Genomic DNA, 24,263 nt, shown 5'->3' on the forward strand with positions numbered 1-24,263 from the left:
TGGGGATAGATTTTTTATAAAAGAATTTATTCATAAGGATATTGTGTCACAGTAAAGGATTAGAAGACTATATCATTGCTTGTTTTAAGTCTACTTTGGGTATGTTTGGCAAAAGTAGCTGGTGGCTGGAAGATGCTAGCTAGGGCTGGAAGCTGGTAGCTGTAGCTTTTTAGATATATTTGGTGTTTGACAGTAGCTGGAGCTTTTAATAAAATGACCAAAATGGACATTACTAAAAATTTAAAAAGTTTGTGCATTAAAAAGTTCATTATCTTTAGAGGTTAAAATAGTCATTTTTTTCCCTAAACGCTTGTAGCTCATTCTAAACGCTACTAGTAGGAGCATTCAAATAAAAGCTTCAAGCTCCTTCAACCAAACAAGGTTTTTTATTGAGTAAGGGTTTTTTCTTAAAAGCTTAAAGCTAGAAACTCCTAAAAGCTCCTAAAAGCTCAATGCCAAACATATCCTTTGTATTTTAACCAAGGGCGGACCTAGGTTAGGCCCAGGGTGGGCGGGCGCACCCCTTGAAAAAAAAATTTAGTGTATCTTTTAGGCAAAAACCCTGACCGCACCCCCTGAAAATATGCTTGAACCACTCATCCGCACCCCCAGCAAATAATTTCTGGGTCCGCCACTGATTTTAACAAGCAATGGATCATTGGCTATACCCCTTGAAACTTATAATTATGTTTAAACTATGTTATTGGTATAATTTGGATCATTGATTTTTTAACATGGAATATAAAACAAGTGTGCAGATGTATATATGTCTTAAAATTTTCCGCTAGTTTGAAAGTCAACAAGTTTTGACTTTACGGCTTCCGAAAATTAACTTCTAACGGCTTCAGAAAATTAACTTCTAACTATATGTGGAAATGTGTTCTCAGCTGATTTGGCTTAAATTTTTTATTTGTTAATGTGGCTGTCAAAGAGCCTAAAATCATCTATCCTATGCACCGCGGTGCAGAAATAACACGAAAACAATGACTAACATTTGACAAGTATCTATGCACATACTCATGGCATAACAAAGCACACTGCAACATAAGATTCATGAACAAACCATTCTTAGAGGTCATTTGCGTCTGAGATATCACATGACAGCAAACGTTACTCAAAATCATCAAAGACACGATCATGTATTTTACTGCATCAAATCACTACAAACTAATACCATTAACTCATGTACATTTGGGTTAAACCACTAATTATTCTTGCAAATAAACTTAGTCATATGCCCCTGATTTTTCATATAATAAATGAATAGAACAAGCACTCTACAATATAATAGAAACACCAATTTATCATCATCAAAAGGCAAAAATTCATTGATCAAGCTGCCAAGCAGTCGATGTAAAGTAGCGAATGATATAAAAGTTCCCTAACATGCCCTGTAAAGAGAAACTTAACCTTCCTACAAACTTTAGGAGAAATTTAAAATTACCTGTCTCCAATGCAAACGTCACAGGGCGTCGAAAGTGAAAGTAAAGAGTCCTATTCATAACCCTGTACTAACAACTATCTAAAACCAAATGCCCACAGCAACAGCTCCCTTTGACCAACTATCCAGAACCTGCTTTCAGTTTATCAAAACCGACCTCCGTCTTCGACCTCCACACGCATTACCACACCCCTTCGGGTACCCCTTCATATCCGCCTTTCCTCTAAGCAGAAGAAACATTATGAGACTCTGTATCCTCACCACATTCACCGTTGCTATCCACCAACTTCATTACCTCTTTTTCGCAGTTGAACAATCTCGCTTCTTTCTTGTTCAAAACATCCCAAAAGAAATCCGTCATCACAGATTCATACCCGGGCATCTTAGCATACCCTGGAAAGTAGTTAATATCAATAACAAGGTACCGATTCCCAACCTTGGTGTCCCGAATAACATCAAAGTTAAACAAATGCAGCTTCATCGCCTTTCGCAACCCGCGCGCAATATTAACAATCAAACTCATCGGCGGCATTGCCGCGTCCTCCAAATCCAACATCTTATAATACCTATCATCATTCCTCTCATCCGAAGTCAAATTCGACACCTGCGAAAACGACAACGAACCACCCAAACAATCTAACTTCTCCTCATCGATATCCGGCAACGACTTCCGCTTCACACATTTGACATACTTCCCAACCACATACACCTTAAAAATCACCCCACCATGATTCACAAACTCCTGCACAACAGTAGGGCTTTTCAGCTTCTCGAAACCCTCATTACTAAATACCAACAACATCTTATGCGATTTCGCACTACCGTCAGCCACCAACGGTTTCGCAATCACCGGAAACTTCAAGTTCAAACCCTCACCAAACGACGCCGTTTCATTAATACTCAACTTCTCCGGCTCGTATACCACAACCTGCTTCGGTATCCCAAACGACGCCGTTTCACCGTCTCTCAAATCATTATCCAATTCTTCAATTTCTGATACTACATCCAGCATCGAAATCCGATTGTGTAACCGTTCGATTGCTTCCGGAAAATCGACTACAATCGCGTTAGGGTTGAGAATTAAGTAATCTTGAAGCTGTTTTCTCCATTCTTCACCGTATAACTTGTGGAGCACGCAATCGAATGGGCCTTGATCCACTAACGGCTTCTCGGTGTCGATTTTAACGAGATCGATACCCCGTGATTTCGCTAAATTCACCAGAGAATCTTGGATAAAACTCTTCTGTTTCTTCAGTAGCAACGCGTAACCGATACTGAATCGCTTCGTCGTCATCTCAATAGTTTCTGTGTTCAAATTTATTATTTGATTACATGAACGCAATAGAAACAACGATAACAACAGAGGGGTTCAGAAGAACAGGGATAGGTTACAGGATTTGAATATGAAAAAGAGCCTATGAAAAAAACATATGAAATGATAATAGAAACGCCGGTGAGATTCTTCGGAGTTAACGAGACTGTGGTTGGGTGAAGGGAGTGTATGTATAGTATATATAGGGTTTAAGTAAGTAAGGTGGGTTAACTCGGGTGGTGATTAACTAGGGTTAAGAGGATGGGCAGTCCACGTGGCATATTCTCTCAAAAAATATACGGATTCCGCCGCACTAGCAAGTGTCAGAATGAACTAAAAAATAATAATTTGCCAAAAGAAGGAACACGGTGTGGTAGCCGTTGGATTGCTGGATTGAGAGATGAGATTGTGCCACGTAGCAAGGGTCATTAGAAGGTTGTGGTCGTCACAAAATTATCGTTTAGGAATGGGACCCATCATCACAGACCGGATTGCATACATACGACCGAAACCAAATGGTTTCAAAATATTAGGCCAAGGGTCGTACAAGCCCGGCGATGCCTCTAAACATCATTTCGGGTGGCTCGTCATCGTCGTGAACGTCAGGGGTGGGACGACGAGGACGGGAGGTAAAAGATAAAAAATTGTGCATCTTCTTCTCACAGACACATATACATACAACATATACATATATATTTTAGGCCCATCACTCATTTCCTGAAACCCATCCTCTTTGTACTATTCTTACACTCATCCTACATGACACTGACATGAAGGCCCATCCTCCATCAACAACGTAGCCTTAGGTTATGTGTTATGCCCCTGCTCCATCCCTGGTTCTTGAAATCTAGTAGACTCAACATCCTGTTTGTCAAGAAAGAAAAAGGTGCATGCAATAAGTGCTTAAATGAGTAGGTTGTTGAGAAGAATTGAAGGCCTTGTTCTCTCAAAGAATACAAACTCAGATACCTCAAAGGGAGTTGAGCTTGGAGTGCATTTAATGCTCTTTATTATGAGTATTGTTGCCGGCATTGCAGGTCTACATGTCTCGTAACTATATAATGTGTGTGATAATCTTATATGAGTTATTTTGGTCTTTTAATGCCGTTGCCTTATTGAGTTTAAATGCCCAGTCTTTGGTTGACATGTACCAAAATAATGTGGACCTTAAGTCGAGCTTGAGCTCATGTAAGCTTTACAATAAACGAGTTCGAGTTGATCTATATCTAAAGGGTCATGTAACAATCTTATCTTGGTTTTGAAAAGTAGGCTTTGAAACGAGTCCAGCTTGATCTTTAATTTTTTTTTTTTTTTTTTTTGAGTCGAGCTCGAGTACTCATCCTTGGGTTTGACACGGTCACTTGGTTACACCCATAAGTGCGAGTTCGGTTCTAAATCAGGATTTAGACAAAATTACAAGTGTCCACGGTTCGATTTAAAAATGTGAAATAGTCCATACCGCATCAATTTGTTTTCACTTTCTATATGCTATATATTAAATTTATTTAATCATTTATATTGGGCTTAATGAATGAATTGGGCTTACTGCCATCGTTAAATCAAGTTTAAACCCTAGGATTAAAGTTTTTTTTAACCACAAATGTTAATGCTATTTTACTTTACATTAATAATTGAGTAAACTTCCGTTCTGCTCCCTGTGGTTTGGTCACTTTAACGGTTTTGCCCCAAACCTTTAAAAATAGCCATTTTACTCCTTGATGTTTCGATTTTGTCGCCAGTTTGCTCCCCGGCTCTAACTCAGTTAAAACTTTAAGTTAAAAGTAGGGGTATTTCGGTAATTTTATATATAGGTATTCAATTTTATTAATTCTTTAAATTTGTTTGTATTTTACTGATATTATAAACATGAAATTTTAATTATATAATAATTTTATTAACATATACAATTATACCTATACCAATCTACCATCACCATTCACCAGAACATCTCCTTCTTCTTAGTTCTAACCGTCCACAAGCACCATTCTGCCACCACCATTCTGCCATCACCATCCTCACTGCTTAAACCATTTCCGGTGTAGGTTCTTCGAGTTCTAAACCATTCTCGGTTTTACCCATTTCAGATCTGCTTGCAGATATTGCTAAAAACAAGAAAAAGTAAAAGGAAATGAGGGGCTCATACGTTTTCGGATCTGGAAAAAATAGATCGCGATGTTTAGATCCGGTGAAGATGCAGCATCTGATAACCAGATCTGGAAAAAATAGATCGGGAGAAAAATGTCGGTGATGTGTGGTGGCTGCTGGAGAGGCGGTGACAGATGGAAGGTGTGGTGGCGGTTGATGGTGGTGATGTCGGGTGTTGGTGAGGTGGTGGCTTACGGTGATGATGTTGGGTGGTGGGTGAGGCGGTAACTGATTGTGGAGATGTCAAGTGGTGTTGAGGCGGTGGCTTATGGTGATGATATCGGGTGGTGGGGAAGCAGTAATATTGGGTGGTGGCTGATAGTGGTGAGGTGGTGGGTGGTGGAGGTTGGTGGAGGCAGCCGGTGTTGGTGGTGAGAGAGACAATAACTCAAGCTTGATGAATATCTCTATATACATGTACATATATGACATAATAAATAAATAGTTAAACTTTTATTTTTTTAATGTTAAAATAAATAATTAAATGCTTATGTGTAAAATTACTAAAATACCCTACTGATTGCAAGTAAAATTACTGAAATACCCTTACTTTTAACTGACCGTTTTAACTGAGTTACAGCCGGGGAGCAAACTGGAGACAAAATCAAAACATCAAGGAGTAAAATGGCTATTTTTAAAGGTTTGGGGCAAAACCGTTAAAGTGACCAAACCACAGGGAGCAAAACGGAAGTTTACTCTTAATAATTCAAAAACATTTTCTTTGTTTAGGTTTGAACTTGGAATCTTTATCTGAGAAGCAAATACCTCTACCAAGTGGGTTAACCTCACATTAGCAAATGATTAAAGTGCTTTGAACAAAATTGAAAAAGTGTTCATTTTAATGGCTTTTGACCACAAACGGTTTGGTTTGAATCGCATTTGAAATGGGTAAAAACGCACATTTGGTAGGTGATGTATTAAAACTGAGTGAAACTATATTTATGAAATTAAGTAAAAGTAGATTTTATAAAATATTTGTTCAATGTGAATCGTAATCACCAATGAAATTGTTTTGGACGAAGAAAATGGTTGATCGGGAGTTTTGAGGAAATGGATAAAAACATAGAGTTGCAACTGTTGATTAATGATGTATGAAATATTTTAAACTAGTATTAAGCACCCCGTGTTGCGGCGGAGTGAACACCAATGCCACACTACTGTTAGCGACCACCAACACTGAAGTTGCGGCGTGTTAATGTGAAGAAATTAAACCGAAACGTAAAACATATAAAAGAATAACTAAGTCGATTTAGGACCCACGCGTTACGATGAACCTGTCAAACGGGAAAAAATATACGACGTAGAAACGTTTAACCACGTATGAACGTTGCGCCGTGTTAACTCGCAAAATTTAGAACAGAATGTAAAACAAAATTTAGCGAAAAATGAAAAGTATAGAGGATCAAAGTTGAAAGTAAAAACGTTGTGAGGTTAAATTGCAAAAGATGAAAAGTTTTGCGGTTAAAAGTAAAAAAAAATCAAATAGTTTTGGGTTAAAGGCAAAGATGAAAAGTTTTGTGGTTAAAAGTAAAAAAATCAAATAGTTCTGGGCTAAAAGTAAAGAATCAAATAGTTATGGATTAAAAGTAAAAAATCATATTTTTTTGAAAAACTCTCAAAGTATAAGTTACAACATCCCTATGTCTAAAAATGTTGCAAATTATAATATTGCGTAATTGAGTGAATTAAATTTCACAAAATTGAGTAAAAGTGGATTTTAATATAAATAGTATTTTGGAAAATAATATTCAGTCAAAGTGTCAATGAGGTGGTGGTGGAGTCGTAAGGAAGAGACTTGGTGTTCTATGGAACCCAAGTTCGATTCCTACCCTCCTGGTTATTTTCTGTGACACCTAGTGATGATGAGAGACTAGACGAATAGGTGGAGATCGCTAGTTTCATCCTTGAACTAAGCGGGTACCTCACCGCACCGTTGTGCCTTCAAGCGAGTGTTCACGGGCTTCGGCCCTAGGTGAGGGTTTTCCCCGGTTCAGAGGCGAGCGTATTCCGATGAGGCGAATTTCGCGGGTAGCCCCATTTAGAGTATTTGTTGGTCGTTCAAAAAAAATATATATTCGGTCAAAGTGGTAATCATCAATGAAATCGTTTTGGATGATAACCGAAGTATTAAGGAGGTTAATTGTGATTTTAAAAAAAATTAGTCAAAAACACATAAGTGTTACTTTGTTAGTGTTAAGAGTCGATGTTTTGGATGATAACCGAAGTATTAAGGAGGTTAATTGTGATTTAAAAAAAAAATAGTCAAAAACACATAGTGGTTACTTTGTTAGTGTTAAGAGGCGTTGCATGAAAATTGGTAGGTGGTGCATGTAAATTGAGTGAATCTATTTTCATGAAACTGAGTAAAAGTGATTATTATTATTTTATATATATAGTTTTTTGAACAATAATATTTGGTAAAAGTGAATCCTAATTACCAATTGAATTGTTTTGGATCGTAATCAAAATATTAAAATGCTTGATTGTAGTTTTTGAGAAAATAAAAAAATTATCAAATTGTCCGAAGTTGTGAACTTTAGAAAGAGTTAATTACATAGTTAGTCCATGTGGTTTGCACAAAGTAACATACTTAGGTACTAATAGTTTAAATCACCTTCTACGGTATTAACTTTTTATTTTGTAACGTTTGGAGTTATTAACTTCTAGGGTATTAACATAGTTAGTCCCTGTGGTTTGCACAAAATAACATACTTAGGTACTAATAAAATGTGATTTTAAACCTACAAATAACGTTAATACCTCCAAACGTTACAAAATGATAAGTTAATACCCTAGAATGTGATTTTAAACTATTAGTACCTAAGTATGTTACTTTATGCAAACCACAAGGACTAACTATGTAATTAACTCCTTTAGAAATTATAAAATTGTTTTGGATCTTAATCAACATTATCAAAATTTCCTATCAATCTCCATAAAGACAAATAAAATCTATACATATAATAAAAGAAACGTCTTTGAGGACACGTGTCAATCAACGAGGTTATCAAAATTTGAGTTTTTTATAAATATTATTTAAGTGTGATAATATCTTTTGTTCAATATTTGAATAATTCATGGTTGTTTATTACCTAATGATTTAAAGATAATTTAATCCATTAAAATTTTTAAATCTTCCATTATGGGTATGTGAACCATTGACAACTTCTTCAATTATTTCAAGTCTCGCTTATATATTATTGTTTTGGATTTTTAATACCGAGTACACTTTATATAACATAAAATATTTTAATCCATACAATGGAGTCCTTTATTATTGTTATTGTTATTATTATTATGTGGTTTTATAATCAGAATGTTACACAAATTTGAAACTACAAAAAATATAATCGGCTTATAACCTAGCCAGTGGCGAAGCTTAAGATTTACGACCGGATGGTCGAAAACGTATATACCCAAAAGATTTTATAAAACCTGGGGTCGAAAACGTATATACCAAAAAATTTCTATACGAGAACTACATACTCTCCACTACTATACGAAACCTCGGGTAGTCGACCGCCCCCTCCCCCCTACTATGCTACGCCCTTGGCTATCATGACGTGTGATAAATGTATTCCTACAAATTATCTACCAAAGTACATAAAACACTTTTATTATTACAATTACTATTAGTGTTGTCATTTTGCGTCATATTTATAATTTAGTGAGCCGAACATTTATTTCCTCTCTTATTTTATTCTCTTTCAGATTCTATTATTCAATTTTAAAATTTTAGTTAAAAAGTCAATAATACGTTATCACAAAATCTGTTTTATAATATTTTAATCTTTATTATCAGATATATTTATTTTATTCAACCCGTATAATACACAGGGTTCTAACCTAGTAATGCTTATATAATATAATAATACTAATTACACCATACAAGAAAATACTAAATCAAATTTTAAAATGATACACCATACATCATCACTTATACCTAGGGGTGTGCACGGCTCGATTCGGTTTTTGGTTTTTAAAAACCGTTCGGTTTCGGTTTTTTCGGTTTCGGTTATTTCGGTTTTAGCAACGATTCGGTTTTTCGGTTTTTTTGGTTTTTGAAACAAATAATGTAAGATTCAAAACCTAAAAGTATAATTCATAGTTTAAGAATCTTTCTTAAATGTTTACATTTAAGTTAATATATCTAGTCTTTTAAATTAATATTATTCACATAAACCTAATCTTCTAATCTATTTTAATGTTTATCCAAAGTTTTTGTTAAACCGTTTTCTTTTATAATACTTTGAAAACCATTTAATTTTTATATTAAACGTTGTTAGTTCTTGTAAACAATGGATAATTTTATTGATAAATAAACATGGTAATGTTCTTATTATAAATATTTAACAAACAAGAATAAAATTAATAATTATTTGTAGCATTGGTAAACACTTAAACAACTTAAACATAAAAATATATAGATTTGGTATACTATTAAAACTTATCGGTTCGGTTCGGTTATTTTCGGTTATTGAAAATGATTATCCGAAAACCGAACCGAAATTTTCGGTTATTAAAAATCCGAAAACCGAACTGTCGGTTTTTGTTTCGGTTCGGTTTTTTCGGTCCGGATTTTTCGGTTACGGTTCGGTTATTTTAGTTTTCTGCTCACCCCTACAGTTATACCAATAGTCTATAGTAAGTAGATTGCAACTATGGATTAGAGATTTGGTAGCAATCTTACCGATTTTTAAAGACTCCAAGAAAAATAACGTAAAATCTATTTTACATGCTATTTACGATATTGAAACCGAGTGAGATGATACTACGATGCTATTTTATTTTAAATCTCTTAATTTTAATAAAAAGGTTTATGCTGAGATCAATTATGAAAGTTTAATTAGATTAATACAATCATCACATACAATTATTTAAATAATTCTACATTATTGTCATAACTCAATAACTCATAACAAACATATCATCACATTACTTGATTCTTAAAAAATACTCATAAAATACATATTTCAAACCCTAATAATTTGCAATTGCACCCATTATTCCCAAACTCAATAACAATCTCACCTGACACCCAACTCATCATCACCATATTGTGATCAACAGAAACAACAAGCTGATCCAAACAGAAACGTATTCACTCGAACAACATACATTTCAATTAAATGGCACAAGACCCATTTGAAACAGTATCATCTTCATCTTCTTCTTCTTCAATGAGAACCCATGAGTATAATGGAAATAAACAGGTGAATTCATCGTCACTTTCATCAAAGTTTCCGTTAACATGTTGGGAGATTGCAGGTGCATCTGGGGTTGTGTTAACTTTCGCCTTAGGTCTCCTCGGAGTTTATCTCACTTTGCCGGATTCTGATTACAGTTTTCTTAAGCTTCCCAGAACACTTGAAGATCTTCATATTCTTAGGTATTAATTGATTTTGTTTTAAGTTTTATTATTTATGTATGTTTAAGTTTAAGAAAGTGGATCTGTTATGTGTTACAAGTTTTGATTTTTGATTTTTTTTTTTTGGATGGGATTTTAAATTGTTTATTTGATCTTGTATGGGGTAGTTGAAATTTAAATCTATATAATAATGGGAGAAATTTCTTATGAGAAAAAGTGAAAAACACACAAGCAAGAACAACATTAGCCTTCAATAATGGGCAAAAGCTTTTGTAATTAATGTATGTAGGAAACAATATCCTTAGGCCGGTGGGTGTGGCTTAACGCCACCCCGCCACCTCAGCCACCATGGTGCCCCTGGGGCGCCATCGACCATACCGCCGGAATTAAAGGGGGGCGCCATCATGTCCTCGCCATTGTGTTAACGAGCAGAATTGAGGGGATGAAGGCTGAGATTGGTTAGAGGGGGGCGCTATAGCTTAAAGGGGGGGCTTTAAACCACACCCTGCAAGTTAAAGAAAGGGGCTTTAAAGCCCCCTGTGTGACGTGGCGCTGAGGTGGCGTGATAAAGCCCCTAGGGGCTTTATACCACACTCTGTAGCCTTAGATTGCTTTCCTTTAAAGAGTCTGCCATTTGAATTATTATAGTTTCTTATGGCAATTTTTCTATATATGATGGCTTAAAAAGGTCTTTTTGTGTTGATTGTTAGTGTTAGTTTTTGAAATTGGAACAACTAATGAAAATATGTTTCTTTTTGTCATGTAATACATATTTAATCTTGCAATTTTTTTTTTTGGTATATGCATGAAGTGAAATAGTCATTTGCAGCCGAAGTTAGCTTGGCTTTTTTTTTTTTTACTATACTCAAATTAAAGGGTATACAAAAGATCGTTTACGATTCTGATTTTCTGTTATCAAGACATATGTAAATGTAGCTGATTTACCATAAATGTAGTCTTGTTATCTATTGTGGTTCACTTAGATAACATATTTGGTTGGAATTCAAGAATTTGAGTTTTTTTAGTGCACATATCAGAAAGGAACGAGCCAAGTTACGTCTTTGTGTTTAACCTTTGTGTCAATGTGTTTCTTTTTCAGTTTTTTGTACACGTGGTTCTGAAAACATTAATTTTCTGTAGAGATAATCTCGAGAGATATACAAGTGACTACACTATCCAAGTCTTAGTGGGATATTGCACCGTCTACATATTTATGCAAACTTTTATGATCCCGGGAACTGTTTTCATGTCACTGCTTGCTGGGTCCCTTTTTGGGGTATTGCGAGGTGTAACTCTTGTCGTCTTTGCCGCTACTGCTGGTGCATCTTCCTGCTACTTTTTATCTAAGTTGATTGGACGCCCCCTTATCTCGTCTCTGTGGCCCGATAAATTGGTTTTCTTCCAAGACCAGGTGAGGCTCAAATGCCCCATTTTGACATTTACTCAACCTGTTTGACCCGATCATTTTGCTACCTTATATGTATCCATCTCTGGAATGTCGAAAGCTTCTAGCTTTATTTGATGAAGTGATGAATTTTGTTTTGTTTACATAGGTGGCTAAAAGGCGAGAAGGGTTGTTGAATTACATGCTTTTTTTAAGGTTGACCCCGACCCTACCTAATATGTTCATTAATGTTGCTTCGCCGATAGTAAATGTGCCATATCATACATTCTTGCTGGCCACTTGCATCGGGCTCATTCCAGCTGCTTATGTAACCGTCAAGGTATTATTCTTAAGTTTTCTTTCATTCTTCTATTTTATATCATCGACACTTAAGGGTGTTTGGATGTGCTTTTAGAATACTGATTATTGGTCCCTCTAATAACATAATTTGAAAGACTTTATTTTAAGAGTTAAATGCCATTTTAGTCCTGGTGGTTTGGGCCATTTTGCCAGTTTAGTCCAAAGGTTTTATTTTTTGCCTGTGGGTCCAAAAAGGTTTCACCGTTGCCATTTTAGTCCACTGGGTTAACTTCATCCATTTTTTCTATTAACGAGAAGGACAATTCGGGCATTTTATATGTAACTCTGTTAACCAGAAGGGCAATTCGGCCATTTAAAATGACCAAATTGCTCTTCTCGTTAACGGAAATAATAGATAAAGTTAAACCAGTGGACTAAAATGGCAACGGTAAAACCTTTTTGGACCCACAGGGGAAAAATGAAACCTTTGGACTAAACTGGCAAAATGGCCCAAACCACAGGGACTAAAATGACATTTAACTCTTATTTTAATTTGAATCTCCTAAACAAGCTAATGAAGCTATACAATAAACTAAAGGGTTATCACCACTTTTGATATTTATGTGGTTTCATGCTTATTTATATATAATTCGACAGGCTGGAATAACTCTCGGAGAACTAGAGTCAATTGGAGATCTATACGACATCACCTCAATAGGAACCTTGTTTCTCATTGGGCTTGCATCAGTTACCCCTACACTTATAAGCAAGAAGATGCCATCATAGTGTAGTTTATCACGATTCAATCAACCCCTCTTGAGATTTAAAATCTTTACAATACAAGTCTACCCTCAATAACAACCCCGGGTTCCCAGTTGGGATTCGGTGGTTCGTGCTGCAGATGCTGTTGAGGGAAAAAGGACCTGCATTATTGTTTACAACTTGCTCTCTTCTGTACAAGGGCAATACAGTAAAATTGCTACATGCAGTTTAGTTGAAAAATTAATTTATCACTGTAAAGAAATATATGTAAAAGATGGATTCTGTTTTATGAAAGTTTTCGGTGTTTAAAGCAGTGGCGGAACTAGCCTAAAAAGTTAGGAGTATCCTAATTTTTTTTTCTAGGATCAGGGGTATCCTTTATCTAACAGAAACGGAGTTGAGGGGTATTTTTACACTACAAAAATGGAGTTAAGAGGTATTTTTACACTACGGAGATGGGGTTGAGGGGTATTTTTACACTACAAAAATGGAGTTAAGAGGTATTTTTACACTACGGAGATGGGGTTGAGGGGTATTTTTACACTACAAAAATGGAGTTAAGAGGTATTTTTACACTACGGAGATGGGGTTGAGGGGTATTTTTACACTACAAAAATGGAGTTAAGAGGTATTTTTACACTACGGAGATGGGGTTGAGGGGTAGCCTGTGCTACCCCTATTAATATTCTAAGTCGGCCCCTGGTCTAAAGATGTATACTTTTCTATATTGAAGCATAAATATGAATTGTTATGTCATTCTTTGGTTATGTTAAAACATTCATGAAAGTTTTAGCTATCAGTTCACAATTTTTTGAATATGTTGTTAATATTTTAGAAGTTTTGCTACGAAAACTAGTGTGACTAGAATGATAATCTTATCAGTTGAATACTATCAGGATCACACCCACCATCCAGGGCTCTCAATTTAGTTTTTCAAGATTTAATTTGACATATTGGATTTTAATAATAAAAACTACGGCCCATTAGCTGATAATAATTCATTGACTTGCATTTTATTTGAGATATGGGTTTAGTACATACTTTCTACGTTCGATATGTACCGACTGCTCTTCAGCTTGTGGATTTACTGACCAAAGGCTTGTCATCTTCATGCTTTGACAGTCTTCCGTCCAAGCTTCATGTGGACTCTTCCCGTTCAGCTTGAGGGGGCATATTACTATATTAGTATATATGTACGGAGATTATGAGTTAGTTACATATTAGTAGTTCACCGATCCTCTCCCTCTTTTAACTATACATAGAGGATACCATTCATTGTATGAGTTGATGTTGATTCTATTGTTATGAGAGCTCATGCCGTTTACACAATGCGACAAATCACGTTCTTAACTTTCACTTTTGTTGCGAAGCCACTCTAACGAAGAAGTAACTTCCTAAGCTAATAAAGTAATAACATAAAAATTTTGGTCGTTTAAAACCAAATTATAGCATTCTAATTGGGATAAATTTCGGTCAAATTCATTAGGAGTACACAAATTGCTACCGACAGCGCAAAAATGAAAGTTATAAATGTCATTGGTCATCTTGCCAGTATTGATTTTTTTTAAAGAAAAAAAAAACTATTAAAATCTATTTTGCTTTTTTAATTTATTTTTATCAATAGTATCAAGTCTGTTAATTAACCTTAACCTAGTTAAGAATTCAAACACTTGCAAAGCAGGCGAGGATCCAATCTTCTTTCTACACCTTCATCACACTCCTACATATAGTCAGATGGTTGGTTAATTCCGTTTCGGACCGTTTCTTTTTTGCTTCTATTTGCCGCTATTCTTTATCAAGAAACCAATGAAAGATGTTTCTTGTTTCAGGTTTAAACAACATTCTTTTCTGTACCAGAAATCAACGTAACCAATCTGCAGGTAAACTTGATCAAATTCCCCTTTTTTATTTACACCCAACAGATCAATTGTTAATTTGTTGGGGATGCACACAAGGTGTTCGATAAAATGCCTGTTCACTACTCGCTATTGAAGTTGCAGTGTAACATTATATAGATCGTTTATTTTTAAGAAAAGATCAATCTTTAGTTACTTTCTGTGTACCTTACATAGCCTTGCACACTCATTAGGGATACCGAATCGGATTGTTTGTGATTGGAAAGTGAGGTTGGCAAAATTAGGACATTTTCTTGAAAGAATATGAAGCAAAAAACTATAGATACAGTTGAAATTTATGACCAAATGAGGCTTCCCGAGTACGGAATTAATGTAGATTTATTTAGAATAAGAAAATAAAGATGGTTCCGTTATGTAAAGATGACCTCCAATAAGACAGTGAACTGTTAAGTCTGCAGTTAGAAGTTTGAACCACACCATCAACTTTATCACCATGCCAACTCAGCATCCTTCATTAACACCATCCCTTTAATTCGACGTTCATTTCAGAATCTTGTTTTTTCTTCTCTCCAGTTTTATCATGGAATATCAAGGCTTCCGAGTCCTGCTTCACCTAAGATTGGGTATCATGCTGACATTGCTTGCTGGAATTACCTATTGCAAACACGCCCCTGCATCGTTCTCTGAGCTGGTATAAAGTCTGTTTTCTTTCATATACATTCTTCTAACAAGTAAATTGCTCCAAGTGTTATCCGTCTCATTGTTCGTTACTTCCTTGTTCATATTTAGTTATTATAAGATTTTTTTTACCTCTGCAGTTTAGGAGGCATAAATATATCACAGAAGCATACTTTCAGAAACACGAAACCTTAATAGACCGCGCTTTCCAAGATTTCATATCCAGTGAGCTTTCTCATGTCTTCTGTGGCAAACAGAATTTCATGCCAAAACTGTCGGTTATGCAGCGGCAGTTAATCGGCGAAGGTTCTCACCGGCGTTTAACTTCATCCGTTAAAATTGAAATCCAGCCAGAAGTTATATCCTCACTCTCCTGTGAGGCCATAGTTATTGAGAGACTGCCTTCTGGAGTATTTGCTGACCCGTTTGAGCTAGAACATCTTACAGGACGTGGTGGTAAACGTTCATACCTTTGAAGCAATTTAAACAACATGGTTACGTCATGATTTTTGAGTTATTTTGTTTTCGTTTATTCTTGCAGTGTTTAGTGGTGCTTCTGCGTTTGGGGACACAGATTTAGAGTTGCCTACCGTGCGGGCAAATCGATCCGTTGTTGAGGTTCACGTGGATCTGAGCCCTAATTCTTTGTCTGGAAACAAGAACAGCTGGGAACTAAAGATTGAGATTCCGTTGCATGCACGTTATGCGGTATGCGAATGATGCGCATCAGTTGTTCTTTTAGTTATACTATGTGTTTGATTCAGTTATTTTTTATTTCTGCAGCCATTGGGGAAACACGGTTACACAAGAGTCGAATTTGAGTCTCCCGACTTGTTCGTACATTGCGTTGATGAAGGGGACACACTTAACCAAAGCTGTATATTTTCATCAACCGATGAGGGTGTTAGAACGAGTCCACATGCTATTGTTTGGGAAGTACCTTCAGGAATTGTGAAACACACAAAAATCGTGTCTGTGCTTACTTTTATTGCAGCAGTTGTAGGTGCTTTATCAGTTTTCATGGCATGTATCTTTTATTCAGAAGTTTCCGTCTACAACGGTACAAAACAATCTTAGTATGTTTAAGGTTTATGTTTGTTCAGTACTTATGTAGAAGATTATATCGTTCTTTTGAACCTTTTATTCTACAAATATCTTTTGCCACTATTTATATGTGTTTGATCACTGCAAGCACACAGCAACACCATACTATTTGGAACGACTTTTTATTTATTTATTTTGAGTTATGGACCATTACATACCTTAAAGAGTAAAATGCCATTTTCATCCCTGATGTTTAGCCAGTTTTGCGACTTTCGTCCAAAGGTCTGTTTTTCCACATCTGAGTCCAAAATGTTTGAAATCTTGCCATTTTCATCTGGCTCGTTTGCTCCATCCTTTTTTCTTTGTTAAGTTAGGGGTAGTTCTGTCTTTTTGTTAACTTAAAGGGCAGTAACCTTACTAAAAAAGTTAAGTCCCCTGACTTTAAGTTAACAAAAAAGATAAGATGAAAATACCCCCGACTTAACGAAGAAAAATGGAGGGGTGCTAACGAGATAGATGAAAATGACAAGATTTCAAACCTTTTGGACTTAGATGCGGAAAAACAAACATTTGGACGAAAGTCGCAAAAATGGCCAAACCTCAGGTACGAAAATGGCATTTAAAAAAAAAATGATCACTGGCTTGAGTGTTCTAGATCCCTTTGAGTTGTGGCAGCACATGCTTGCGATAATCAGCTAGGGCCCACAATGGGAATATATTTCTGTAGAGTGCATAGTGTAGCAAGCAGTTCTCCTTGAACACTCCAGCTTGTTCCTGCATTAGGTATTTCATCATCATATAATTTACCACTACATGCAATTTATTTATTTAAATTTGATTAATTGACCTTTTATGATCTAATTACCTGTTGCGGGAAATCACCGTTTTCCAACTGAGAGTTGATCAACAATTTGGCTGCTTTGTGTAGGGGTGTTGCATCTCTCTCCATCTGTCGAGCATGAATCAGTCCCATCATTGCCCATGCCGTGTGCACCAGATTCGACCCACCTTCCAAGGGTATATATGTCTTTTCTGTGCAGGATTTGTAGCTTTCTCCCCACCCACCATCCTCCAGCTGTGATTCCAACAGAAATTTGACGCCTTTACGAACTGCTGGACAATTTCCGTATGTCTTTCCAGCTGCTGCTAGTCCTCCAAGGGCAAACCAGGTGCCGTATGTAAAACAAATACCCCAATTTCCATACCTAATTACCACAGCTTCTCATTTTAACAGAATAACAAGAAAAACTGGTTCCAACTGTTTCAGAGCTCTATTTTATGTAAAAAAAAAAGAGTTAAATGCCATTTTAGTCCCTGTGGTTTGGGCCATTTTGCCAGTTTAGTCCAAAGGTTTCATTTTTAACCTGTGGGTCCAAAAAGGTTTCACAGTTGCCATTTTAGTCCACTGGGTTAACTCATCCATTTTTTATGTTAACGAGAAGGCCAATTTGGTCATTTTGTATGTAATTCTGTTAACTAAAAGGGCAATTCAGCCATATAAAATGACCGAATTGGCCTTCTCGTTAACAGAAAAAATGGATGAAGTTAACCCAGTGGACTAAAATGACAACAGTGAAACCTTTTTGGACCCACAGGTTAAAAATGAAACCTTTGGACTAAACTGGCAAAATGGCCCAAACCACAGGGACTAAAATGGCATTTAACTCAAAAAAAAAAAAAAAAAAAAACCGAAACAAACCATGAACCATCTTGCATCTGTATCTTCTCTAGGTATGCATTTGCACCTGTAAGACAGTTTTCTATCTCTTTTCTCCTATGCATGGGGTATAACCTTTTAAACAAAACTAGGGCCTGCATTGCTGAGGATGTGCACTCAACATACCTAGACAGCGATTTTTTGTGAGAAGTGTAACCGATATTTTTTGTGGAAATGGTAAATTATATTAAAGTCTTACTCATACTCAATGACGATGTCAACAAAAAATTCTGTAGGATTGAGAATCTATAATAAGAAAAAAAGTTTAGAATATATATCAAATTGTGCATCATAATAACAATATATTTTTACGACTTAGATATATACCTCCAGCCAGTCTGATGATCCTGCTGGTTCCCACGCGGGTATTCCACCATGTTTGCTCTACATTATCACCGCAGTAAAATAAAACTTATTAAGCAGAAGGATATTTTTTTAAGAGTCAAATGCCATTTTAGTCCCTGTGGTTTGGGCCATTTAGCCAGTTTAGTCCAAAGGTTTCATTTTTCTCCTGTGGGTCCAAAAAGGTTTCATCGTTGCCATTTTAGTCCTGTAGGTTAACTTCATCCATTTTTTCTATTAACGAGAAGGGCAATTCGGTCATTTTATATGTAATTCTGTTAACTAGAAGGGCAATTTGGCCTTATAAAATCACCAAATTGCTCTTCTCGTTAACAGAAATAATGGATGAAGTTAACCCAGTGGACTAAAATGGCAACGATGAAACCTTTTTGGACCCACAGGCGAAAAATGAAACCTTTGGACTAACTGGCAAAATGGCCCAAACCACAGGGACTAAAATGGCATTTAACTCTTTTTTTAATATAAATTCTCTTCATTTCAAATTATAATGTACACTGACCTGCAAGGAAAGTATTATGTTGACAGCATCATACAGTTGCTCATGTTTCATTTTCTCACCGGCGATTTCCGGTGGCATAGTTGAAAATAGGAGGCAACACTAGGGATAGAAATATAGAATACAGATAGACAGTATGTAGATCATAAGCAGATGCCTTTTTGGATTTTGTGATGTTGAATTTTAAAGAAATTGTATGAATATCATATCATATCATATACCTTTAACCCTTCAGCAGTACCGTCTGAAAGTTGCCATCCTTGATCTTGATCTGAAAAGGTCCATGATCCTTTAGAAATATGTCTGTGCATGCTTTTAAAGTCACCAGAGGGATTGTCTTTAACCTACACAAAAGTATTTATTAAATAATCAGGATTAATCCAGTAAAAATGTCTTAGTGTTACAGATAAGACCTGTGAAGCTTTAATGAATTCATGTCCTTTCATCAAAGTAGAGCCAATTTCATCGGTAAGACCAGTAGCCAATAGAGCTTGAACTGCAAAAGCCGCATCCCACGCTTGACTGCCAAAACTCTGTAGAATGGTTAACAATCAAAATACTTATTGAAATACGTTTAAATTTATATGAAAAATCATGTTTTTATAGTGTTTTTTGTATGACAAGGGACCTGCATTTTCATTCCATCTTCAGCAACCCAGAGATAATCCGGGACCCGAGCCAGATGCTTTTTGAAACAAACACCATTCGGATCCTCGACCCAACATGCAAGCATGCACAGTGCCTGAACATCAAATGTAAAACCATGAGTAAGTTCAAGACTATGCAGTTAATATCGGTGAGATATCGGTTATATCGGTCCCCTAGTAAAATATCGGTCAGAATATCGGTACCGATATTATCTGTGATATTGACCGATATTTGACCTATATAACCGATATCTCACCGATATTTGACCGACATAACCGATATATCACCGATATTTGACCGATATAACCGATATATCAATGAATTATTATTGTTAAATTGCTATATATGTACATTTTGCATTATATTAAAATTACCGATATCCCACCGATATCTCACCGAGATAACCTATATCTCAAATATGGGTCCTTGACCGATATCCGATATTTTACCGCATTAACTGCATAGGTTCAAGCATGGTTGTAAAACAAGGTTTCCAAGGCCGAGTACTCCCCGAGTAGTCGCTACAAGGCAGGCTGCCGAGGGGACTTTCTTTGACTCCACCTAATTACTCGGAGTCGGTCAAACGCGGTCAACCTCGGCCAGATTTGGATCTAGTAGGTCAACCCGGGCCTAGTTTGACTTAAATAATAATATAACATAATGTCTATGCCTATCAAATTAAAGAATGAATATCATTTTCACGTATTTTGTTATAAATATTAGTAAATTTGTGTTATTTGACATATATTTAATCTCCAAAAAGTAATTTCTTTATAATTTAACATGTCCGAGTACTCCCCGAGTACTCTCCGCGTAGACCGAGTACTCTCAACTCCCCGGTCGACCGACTAGGGAGCGCCTAGCGACTTTTGCAACCATGGGTTCAAGATAATTTAAGTATATTTTAATTATATCATGTACCTTTGGCACACAACCGATTGTGATATATCTGCTGTTTTCATCTTCATAATGGATATGTTTCATTGTTGTTTGGAGTGCTTTCTCGCGCAATTTGTTAAACGGCCAGCGATTCAACAAAGGCTCAGTTAAAAAATAGAGACTGTCCCAGATTAAATCTTGTAGTAAAGGATGTGGATAATATAAATCTTCCTGAAATCGTAAGTTACGTACGCAAATTATCTCCCGAAGATAATTGTTATGAAAGTCAAATGTAGAGTTAATTACACAGATGATCCTGTATTACGGTTTTGGTCCCAAGTTTTTAGGAATTACACTTACAGTCCTTGGACTAGTGGACGGGCCTTAAAAAGGTTATAAATACTAAAAGCTTACCTTTGCACACAAATGCCTTACGCTTCTCCAGTTGATTTCATTGTAGGGTTGTGCGTAAAGTTCTTCTCTAAGTTGCAGAATCAATGGAGTAATAGGACCCACAAGTCTTTTACCGTATAGGTATGACATTGGCATGTATACCAACCGACAGTAGCACCACATTTTTGCTGCATTTAGATATAGGTTTATATGTAAACATGTTATTTTATTACGTTTGGTACTAGTGAACTAACCCGGATGCATAGGTAGGAAAGAAGGAAGGATCCAGAATTCGGGGGGCATTGGGTTGCTTCCAGCCCATTCACATACACCAAGTATCTAAAAAAGAACCATGTGTTGGTATGTTTGGTTTATAAAACGAACAAAGTAAAAACATTTTACTGGTTGCAAATGGGTTTGGGCCAAACGTGTTGGTGGTTCGGTCATCCTTGGTAAGTTGTGGTTTTTCTTCTTTACGCTCGTTAGGGCCGTTCCAACATTTTTGTAGACCCCAAGCGGACTACGAAGTGGAGGTCCTTTTGCATAATATACAAAGATTAATAGAAAAATTAGCCGCTAAAGTTAACCTACGTTTAGTAATTAGCCCTAATTTTGCCCATAAATTCTCCTCCAAACCCGGCGGACCTGACGCCATGAGTGATTACCGTTAGTTATAGCCGATAACCTAGAAAATTGAAAGAGTAGGTTGCGATGGGAAGTGGGAACGATGACTGCGGCTCAATTTTAGGGATTTTAGGCGCCAATTCGCTGAATTTGTATGAGGTCGAGTGGTCGATGGTTGCTATAGACTGTAGTTATGTCTGTGGTTTAATTTCGAATCTGGGTCTTGAATGTGGGCTTTTTTTCCTAAACAATTTTTATCTGTGCAACTTTATTAAAAAATATGGTTTAGTTTTGCTTTTATTTGGATCTGATACATATACTATATATAAAACTTTACTAAAAATTAGAGGCCCTTGATTTTTGGTGGCCCTAGGCCCGTGCCTAGATTGGTAAGCCTAACGGGCCGGCCCTGACATCTTTGAGATCTTTATCAACCATTGTGATAATTGTTATCTTGGTTTATATAATCAAGGTTTACAAAAATTCACTACACCAATCCTGTCAACCCTTTTTTGCTTTTATTTTATTATCAAACCATGTAATGTAGTAAACAGGATTAAAAAAAATGTCTTACAGAAAGCCAAGTTTTGCCCCATGATGGAATGGATGTAGCAGTGCCATGATCAAGAATCCATTTGCGGGCTTTGCTGCATGCACCGTTTAGACCACCATCAGGCCCCTCTCCTAAAAGACGCATACAAATGTAACTGAGGGTGGTGCCGAACATTGTGCTATGACCCTCTATGTAAAATCCCCACCCACCGTCTTCATTCTGTTCATTCCACAGGAGCGTTTGTTAACTGTCGGTTAAAAACTACATATTTTAATTATATATAACAGTATATATATATCTACGTACCTGATGACAGTATAAATACCGAAGAATTTCTTTTCGGTATTCTGCTGGGAAAACACTATTAAGGTGCCCTGTAATATATAAGCACATTACCTGCATTTTTTAATATGTCGAATGTAAGAATTTTGTTGACCTCACAATAATCCGTGATCAGTACTCACCAAGACTATATCAACATGTTTAAAAAAGAAAATGACATGTTATTGCTAAACATAACTTTGTATAACAAAACCAATCAAACAACACATTTGCGCATTACTGATTGGTGGCCAATTTAGAGCAAACAACAGGCAATAATAATGTTAGACAGTTTCCGTCAGTAATCTTAAAACAGACGTTCTGTATGGCTTTTTCCACTTTCCCCAAATTAGCGCACTGCTCTCTCCAACAACGATTCCGCCAAACATTGCACCACCACAATAGGCGAATCTCATATTGTTTGGCGAGTATAAAGCCCCTACCTCCCTTTTCTTTCTGCTTGTTTAATGTGTTGGTTTGATTATGTATTCGTTTGATTACAGGGCTGTTTGTTTTTTCTGATTAGTGCTTCATGGCCTCTTATATCTGTGTCGCGTAGACGTTTGGGTCTGAAGACTGTTTGTTTTCTCGAAGATCTTTCACTTACAAACCTTTGCGCGTCCTCTTTTTGGTGCAGATGTGGGAAAAACTCTTCTCACCTCTTCTTGTCTTTCATTTTAGCCTGATACTACAAAATCGCACAAACCCTAGCACACCTTCTTCTCCTTCTCCTCCACCCCATCCGCCGCCACATCCTCCTTCCTCCCCACCGCTGGTTCCTCCCTCCTCACCGCCGCCGCCTCCTCCCTCCTTTCCGCCGGCGACTCTTGCTTATGGTATGTACATCATATTTTATTTTTTCCATTTTCAGTTGTTATGGATTTTCTTGTTTCCATTTATTGTTGTTATGGATTTTCATGTTTCCATTTTCCACATTTCATGATTTTCTTGTTGTTATGGATTTTCTTGTTTCCATTTACTTGTTGTTCATGATTTTCGTTCATACCAAAGATGCTTGTGATAAGTTGTTTGTCACATGGTTCCATTTTCAGTTTTATAGTTTTATAAATACGCAAGATCATTATTTGCATATTGTATTTGAAAGATTCTTGTGATAAATTGTTTGTCATGCCTATCATGTTGTTATGTTAAATTGTTTGTCATGCCTATTATGTTGTTACTTTAACTTGTTTGATTATTTTAGCAGCTTGCAGAAGTTAAAAAACAAACAATCTTCTTCTTGCAGACTGCAGAGGTTTGGTCCACCTCTTCTGCTACGTGTTGGTCTCATTTGTCTCATTATGTGTTGGGTTCTTTATGCATTGGTAAGTCTTGATGTGTTGGTTTGATTATGTGTTGGCTTCATTATGTGGTTTGATTATGTAATGGTTTGATTATATGGTTTCACAATGTATTGTTTTGATTATGTATTGGTTTCATTAATTCATTATTATGTATTGGTCTCTTATGTGGTGGTTTCATCATGCATTCGTTTGCTTATACGTTGGTTTCATTACGCATGTGACTTATTAAGTTAAGTGTCTTTTTTTTTATACAATGGATGCATTAAACATGACTCTTCATCTTTCATAATTCACTCATTTAAGATAGCTTTTATTTATATTGAATGTTATAGTTTTTTTTTTTTTGAATGGCTAAACTTGCATGTCATGGGGATTGAACCCATGACCTCCACCTATTTTACACCTTTTTTTTTTTTTGAACGGCTAATTTTATTAGAAACGCACTAGCAAGAAGCTAGAAAGAAACAAGGAGGAAACTAAAGCATTACAATACATTGAAGCTACCCCAATCCGACCAATCTAAGGAATGCATTTTTGCTCTATTTTTTATCCATAGGAAGCTTATGGTTTTGATTTCGATCAAGAGTGCGGAGATGTCCACCCGTTTATTGTTGAAGATTACATCGTTGCGTAGTTTCCAGATATTCCAGCAGCCGGTTAGGATGATGGCGTGAA

The 24,263-nt window shown here is 36.3% G+C and overlaps 4 protein-coding genes across 6 annotated transcripts; 2 read left to right on the forward strand and 2 right to left on the reverse strand.

The window, feature by feature from the left end:
* Window positions 1-1,285: 1,285 nt before the first annotated feature.
* On the reverse strand, window positions 1,286-2,963 carry LOC110930253 (inositol-tetrakisphosphate 1-kinase 1). Its single transcript, XM_022173530.2, has one exon. The coding sequence runs from the start codon at window positions 2,733-2,735 to the stop codon at window positions 1,665-1,667; it is 1,071 nt and encodes a 356-aa protein (XP_022029222.1). The 5' UTR covers window positions 2,736-2,963; the 3' UTR covers window positions 1,286-1,664.
* Window positions 2,964-9,864: 6,901 nt separating this feature from the next.
* Window positions 9,865-13,025, forward strand: LOC110930252 (uncharacterized membrane protein At4g09580). Its single transcript, XM_022173529.2, has 4 exons — window positions 9,865-10,287; window positions 11,407-11,677; window positions 11,820-11,990; window positions 12,608-13,025. The coding sequence occupies exons 1-4, from the start codon at window positions 10,028-10,030 to the stop codon at window positions 12,734-12,736; spliced, it is 831 nt and encodes a 276-aa protein (XP_022029221.1). The 5' UTR covers window positions 9,865-10,027; the 3' UTR covers window positions 12,737-13,025.
* A 1,267-nt stretch (window positions 13,026-14,292) lies between these two features.
* Window positions 14,293-16,413, forward strand: LOC110930248 (phosphatidylinositol-glycan biosynthesis class X protein). Of its 3 annotated transcripts, none has more exons than XM_035987636.1 (6): window positions 14,293-14,449; window positions 14,542-14,592; window positions 15,142-15,259; window positions 15,504-15,702; window positions 15,788-15,954; window positions 16,030-16,413. In XM_035987636.1, exons 3-6 carry the CDS (start codon window positions 15,149-15,151, stop codon window positions 16,321-16,323), a joined length of 771 nt encoding a protein of 256 aa, XP_035843529.1. In that variant the 5' UTR covers window positions 14,293-14,449; window positions 14,542-14,592; window positions 15,142-15,148; the 3' UTR covers window positions 16,324-16,413. The 3 variants fall into 3 exon arrangements, with proteins under 3 accessions (XP_035843529.1, XP_022029218.1, XP_022029217.1); XM_022173526.2 differs by having other exon boundaries at window positions 14,294-14,449; window positions 15,387-15,702; window positions 16,011-16,413; XM_022173525.2 differs by having other exon boundaries at window positions 14,294-14,449; window positions 15,387-15,702.
* A 437-nt stretch (window positions 16,414-16,850) lies between these two features.
* On the reverse strand, window positions 16,851-22,380 carry LOC110930250 (beta-amyrin synthase 1-like). Its single transcript, XM_022173528.2, has 14 exons — window positions 22,270-22,380; window positions 21,985-22,182; window positions 21,041-21,125; window positions 20,808-20,974; window positions 20,436-20,624; window positions 19,495-19,608; window positions 19,280-19,399; window positions 19,088-19,210; window positions 18,870-18,968; window positions 18,335-18,391; window positions 18,207-18,253; window positions 17,990-18,133; window positions 17,156-17,495; window positions 16,851-17,064 (listed from the first exon to the last, which is right to left on the reverse strand). Exons 1-14 carry the CDS (start codon window positions 22,363-22,365, stop codon window positions 16,942-16,944), a joined length of 1,902 nt encoding a protein of 633 aa, XP_022029220.1. The 5' UTR covers window positions 22,366-22,380; the 3' UTR covers window positions 16,851-16,941.
* Between the last annotated feature and the right edge of the window lie 1,883 nt (window positions 22,381-24,263).

This window comes from Helianthus annuus, chromosome 3, assembly GCF_002127325.2.
Source record: "Helianthus annuus cultivar XRQ/B chromosome 3, HanXRQr2.0-SUNRISE, whole genome shotgun sequence".
NCBI classification, from domain to species: Eukaryota; Viridiplantae; Streptophyta; class Magnoliopsida; order Asterales; family Asteraceae; genus Helianthus; species Helianthus annuus.